Below are 6,000 nucleotides of genomic sequence, written 5' to 3'. Positions count from 1 at the left end.
CTCCCTACCACTGTACAACAACTCACCCTTATGTAACAGATAATACTCCCTACAACTGTGCAACTCAAACTTATATAAACATAAAAACAACATCATAAAAACAAATAAATAAATAAACAAACAAAAAAAGATAGAGGTAGTTTCAGTAGTTCCACAGTCCTCATTAAAAATAATAACAATAAAAAATTATTTATTAACTTAAAAAAAAGATAGAGCTAATTTCAGTCGTTCCACAGTCTTCGTAAAAAAAAAAAAAAAAAAAAAAAAACATAACTTAAGCGCCTTTCAGTCAAATCCCAGGGCCACACCTTTGTCCCCGCGCTGTGACGGGAGCCTGACAGTCCATGCACCGGGCTTCACTCCCTCACTTTCTGAGACGCGCTGTTGACCCGAAGTCCAACAGCGCCTCGAGTCAAACCAGTGCAGCACGCGGAGCTTCTGACCCACTAAACCGAGGAGACCCGCGCCGCGCAGACATGTCCACGGACCCGGAGCTGTTCGACTGCATCGTGATCGGGGCCGGGGTCCAGGGCTCGTTCACGGCCTACACCCTGGCCAAACGGGGCAAGAGGACTCTGCTTCTGGAACAGGTGAGGGGCGGACTGCAAACTTTTACACACTTTTCACTTACTTTTCACTTTTGCACGGTCAAAATTCACAGAAACACGTATTATTTTATCTGTGTGCACGCGGTTTTACATGAATAACCCTGTAATGTAGTCAGTGTTGGGAAGGTTATTTTTAAAATGTATTCCCCTACAGATTACAGATTACATACACCAAAATGTAGTTTGTAACATAATCCATTAAATTACTTAAAGTGAGCAATGTAATCTGAATACTTTGGATTACTTGATATTGTCATGTTTTTTAAAACTACATGAATGTACCAACCACATCCTGAAAATTCTTGTTTGTTCAGTGTTTACTTGACCAGATTAAAAATATTATTGATAGAGAAATTATTTTTATATGAAATCACAATATTTCCACCCTACTGTTAGTGTCATGCTGTATTAGTTTAGTCCTAGTTTAGTCCTGGTTTAGTCCTGGTTTAGTCCTGGTTTAGTCCTGGTTTCAGTCCTTGTTTAGTCTTGGTTTCAGTCCTGGTTTAGTCCTAGTTTAGTCCTGGTCTTAGTTCTGGTTTTATTTCTGGTTTTAGTCCTACTTTAGCCCAAAATGTGAAAATACCACCATGTAATCCATTTATTTCAACAAAGTAACTGTAATCCAATTACCACTCACTGAAACAGTAACTGTAACTGAATACAGTTACTCATAATTTGTACTCTGATTACGTAACTCCGGTACATGTAATCTGTTACTTCCCAACACTGAATGTAGTGTACAAAATGTCTGAAAAATGCAAAATAAACAGAGTCTGGGTGGGATTACATAAATTTTCCTCTTTACATCAGTTTTTGAGCATATTTTTGTTGTTATTTTTATTATGATTTCACTAATCTTATATGTTCCATTGTGTAAGAATGTAAAACTCAAAAAACATAAAAAATAATAAAACAGAGTTGAATAATAGAACGATTTTAAAGTGCATTGCGTAACTTTTTTTGTTTGAGGGTCCGTCCCCTGCTTGTTTCTAAGGACATGTCATTATATCACCAGCCGCCACTGACTAAAACTACTTCTTAAAGGTGCATTGTGTAACTTTTCTCCATGGAGATGTTGTTGCTTTGTCCGGAATGTTCCACAGTGTGACTTTAAACAGCTCTACTGTACATTTTTTCAATTACATGCCGTTTTAAAACTCAAAAATATCTACAAAAACAACATTCTGACTGTGAGCGGCGTCGCCTCTCCACAGATCTGACCTGTAACTTGGTTTGAGTTGGATTCCGTGAAGATATAAAAGTTTAAAGCCACACTGTGAAACATTCCAGACAAAGAAATAACATCTACATGACGACTCTTCACCAGAAAAGTTACACAATGTACCTGTAAGATTAGGGGTGTGCAAAAATATCAAAATATCGTTATATCGTATCGTTTAATGTGATGATACAGTATCGATATCGTGGGCTGCTGTGTCGATATATCGCCAAGAGTGTTTTTTTGGTGTATTCTTATGAATTATTTTGTTACAGAGCTACAGTTTTGTTGTTTGTTCAGAGGAAGGAAACTCGTTTGTGCGACACATTTGACATTTTCACAGTTTTGATGATTAAATGTTTGTGTTTCATATGAACGTTGCACAAAAAGTGGTTTAACAAAGACTTTTAGTGTCACAGCCACGATTTAGCTTTTATTTTTTATTGAACCGTATTGAATCGATTTGAAATATATCGTAGTGAATCGAAAGTGCACTGTATCGAGGTATGTATCGTATTAGCAACTTCTTAATGATACCCAGTCCGATTTAAGATTTAGTTTTAGTCAGTGGCGGCTGGTGGTAAATGGTCACATTTTTCTGTAGCGCTTTTCCACCTTCAAGGCACTCAAAGCGCTTTACAACAAAGAGCCACTCACCCATTCACACACACATTCACACACCAGTGTACGCAGATACATTTTTTTTGGGTGGGTCGCTTAGGCCAAAATTATAAATATATATTATTAATATATGTATTATGTATAGGTTATATAGTATTATAATGAATGCCAGAAGCAGACATTTTGGTCACTATTGGCTGAACTATATCAGAGCAGAACGTACAACCTGATCTACCGCTCACACTCAGCCCCAACAACACAACACAAGTCACCGCTCACACCCATTCACAACAACACAATTTGCCCAAAACTAACAAAAACAAGACTCTTACCTTCCCCAGAGGAGCAGAGTGTGTCCTCTGTCCGCTGTCCTGTCGACTCTGTCTCCAAAAGTGCATTATTGTCCAATATGAAGAGGTAAAACTGGTCCAAATCCCGGTCCAGTGAAGTCCACGACGGTGGTCCGGGAGCCGAGCGCACAAGCTGGTTGTAAAACTAGTCTTAATCCCACTTCCCACTTAAATCTGAGAATTACAGCCAATCCATATTAGCACCAGGGCACCAGATAGACTTAAGCCCTCTGCGTGCTACGCCCAGGTCAAACTTTTCCACCCAGAAACTAGCGGACAGCGGCAGCGAGTGCCCCGGGTTCTGGCGTCGACAGTCAGTGCCCCGGCGGCTGTAAGTGCCCCGGGTCTTGGCCGTGGGTCTGTGTCAGTGTGTCGCTGCTCTGGGTCTGGTGAGCGGTGTCCCTCTCTCTCGTGTCTGTGTCTCCTGTGTGGAGGTTTAGGTGAATGTTCCTCCTCCCTGCCCCCCCAACACGTACTTCAGGGCTGCAATATAAAGTAAACAAAACATGAAACATGCAGCCTAATAAAAAATAACACCCTAACTTGACCTAGATAAAAATGTATTACACTGGTTTTCCTGGAAACTTTATTGCAGTAACAGCTCAGTTATAAAACACTTTATTGTTGTGTCATTAATGAGAGGCTGTTGTAGCCGCAGCTGATCTTTTCTTTAATCTTTTGCACAGATCAAATTACACAGAGATCAATCCGTCTGTTTATTGTCAACATTATCTCAGCTCGGACCAACAAACGAGTCAAGTGCAAAGACCAATCGAACAGATAAACTCTGACACTTGGACCCTGACAGGTCGAGGCAACAGCCATGAAACGAACGGAGAAGCTGATTGGTTGAGAGGTAAAGGTGTTACGCTGTGATTGGCTGACGGGTCTTCCAGTTTTGATGTGATAAAAGTCAAAATAAAATAAATTAAAAGTGTGCTGAGTTTCAAATGGAGCTGGAGACGGGTCAGAATCCACAGGTGGAGTTTTCTGTCGGTTCATATCTCTGTAATTCCTGGGCCTATTCACATGAAATAAAAACCGTCACGAAGTTCAGCGTCTTCTCTTTCAGCGTAAATAAACAGCTTCACAACAGCTTCAGAAAGTGGTGCCAATATTCAACCCCAAAGACGTGATTGTAGTCAGTTCAAAGGCCCGATATTACGCAAAATTGACACGTTGTGAGCTTTAAATCACAATAAAATGTTGTTATTTAATCAAAAACAGACCTGGAGTTGTGTTTTGTTTTGTTTTAATAATCCTTCATTAGCCTGTCTACATCCTTTTACCTTTTACTTTTAGTTCAAAACAAACTCCAGGGATGCTTTTGGTAAGAAAACTACATTATAACACATAGTAGAGCATAAAAACAGTGTCATATGGAAAGTTTGTGGAGCCAATTTCTAACAAATAATGATAAAGTTTGACATTTGTGGATCTTAAGTTTCAAGAATTCTTAAAAAAAAAAAAACAGTGAATCCCCCGTAGAATTTATACAGTCCCCTGCAAACCATCTGAAATCTCCTTATATTCATAACCTGTAGAGTTTTAAATGACGGCGTTGTTGTTGTTGTTGTTGTTGTTGTTGTTGCAGTTCGTCCTCCCGCACACTCGGGGGAGCTCTCATGGACAGACGCGGATCATCAGAAAAGCATACACCCAGGACTTCTACACTCACATGATGGAGGAGTGTTACCAGCTGTGGGCGGAGCTGGAGAAGGAGGCGGGGGTCAAACTCTACAGGTACAACACACAGAGACACGTCACACGAGCAACTGGGTCTAAAAATGTCGGCCCATTCAAGTCAATGGGACGAGCTCAGTGGCGCATGACTCCAGATTCACCTTTAGCCCGGCGAGGTTCTTCCGCAGCAGTGCTCTTTTCTCCTGCCGGCACACAGGAAACAACACACTACTGCATGTGAGCGCACTCATGGAGAATCTACCTATTTTTAGATCATAAACTTATTCTCAGCTCAAAATCCTTCAGTTGTCTTAAAAAACTCTTTATAATCGTTCGCTCCGGCTACGCTCCAGCTCCTCTCGCTCTGATTGGTCAAAGCGATCATGTGATACACGAGACTGCGCTCCGTAATCCGTGTATCAGTCGTTCATTCATTTTTCAATATAAAACCAAAAATAAGAAAATGAAAAAACAACAGTTTTCTTCATTATTTGTCTCCCAAACCAAAATGAAAAAACAGATAATGATTCGTTTTTTCAGTTTTCGATTTTATTTTTAAATGAAAAATGGAAAAAACGGTTTATGTGACTTTCGTGACTGCGATGCCGGACTTTTGCACCGCATACGGACTGAACCAGGACTGATCCAGGTCCGGGACTGAGACCGGGACTGAGACCGGGACTGGTTCCGTGCGGGAAAAGTGAGAATGCGCTGTGGACTACAGGTCCGGACGGGCTGCTCTGGTCCTCCGCGCTCAAGAACCGCGGCTGGTTCCGGTTTAGTGCAAAGCATCCGGACAGAAGCGTGAGTCCAATTTGGTTGGTTTATAATGTTTTGACCATTCGTCCTCCGCGCATTTGGTTCTTCCCAGGGAAAAGCGCTTCTCAGGCCGAGGCTCCAAACATCACTCCCCACTTCAGAACCAGAGCTGCTCCCACTGGTTGGAATAGTTCGTTTGGACCTGCTGTCTCTGGTATGGACCCGAGTTCGCGTTCACACCAGAGGAACCACACCAAAATTTGGTATTTGTTGCGGATTCAAGCGAACCGAGACCACCTCTTTTTGATGTCTTGGTCCGCTTGATTTGGTGCGGGTCCGAGTCCGACTGAAGCTTTCACACCAACGAACAAACGAACTGAATTAAGAGCTTTTGGTTCGAATGGACCGTTTGGTGCGCACCGACTACTGTTTGTGTGAAAGCACCCTGAGACCGGGACCAGACCGGGACCAGACCGGGACCAGACCGGGACCAGACCGGGACCAGACCAGGACCAGACCAGGACCAGACCGGGACCAGACCGGGACCAGACCGGCGGCTCAGAGCCCACGGCAGGGCCGGAACTCGAAGCTGGGGCTCAGACCCTGCGGAGGCTCAGAGTGAAAAGCTCGGAGTCCACTCTGGTCCCGGTCTGGTCCCGGACCTGGATCAGGCCTGGTTCAGTCCGTATGCGATGCAAAAATCCGGCATCGCAGTCACGGTCGTTATCCGTTTTTTTCCATTCTTCATTTAAACACAAAA

General features: G+C 42.6%; 1 protein-coding gene across 1 annotated transcript in view; it reads left to right on the top strand.

The window, feature by feature from the left end:
- The first annotated feature begins 386 nt into the window (after positions 1–386).
- pipox (pipecolic acid oxidase) overlaps positions 387–6,000 on the top strand; it is a 75,787-nt gene continuing 70,173 nt past the window's right edge. Inside the window, exons 1-2 of the mRNA XM_055166759.1 lie at positions 387–590; positions 4,393–4,541. Of these exons, the coding sequence (XP_055022734.1) occupies positions 477–590; positions 4,393–4,541 (263 nt within the window). The 5' untranslated portion in view covers positions 387–476. The remainder of the gene's footprint in view (positions 591–4,392; positions 4,542–6,000) is intronic.

Source organism: Boleophthalmus pectinirostris, unplaced genomic scaffold, assembly GCF_026225935.1.
Source record: "Boleophthalmus pectinirostris isolate CB_2022bp ecotype Guang Dong unplaced genomic scaffold, ASM2622593v1 HiC_scaffold_9, whole genome shotgun sequence".
In the NCBI taxonomy this organism is placed as follows: Eukaryota; Metazoa; Chordata; class Actinopteri; order Gobiiformes; family Gobiidae; genus Boleophthalmus; species Boleophthalmus pectinirostris.
This window is presented reverse-complemented; position numbering and strand designations above follow the sequence as displayed.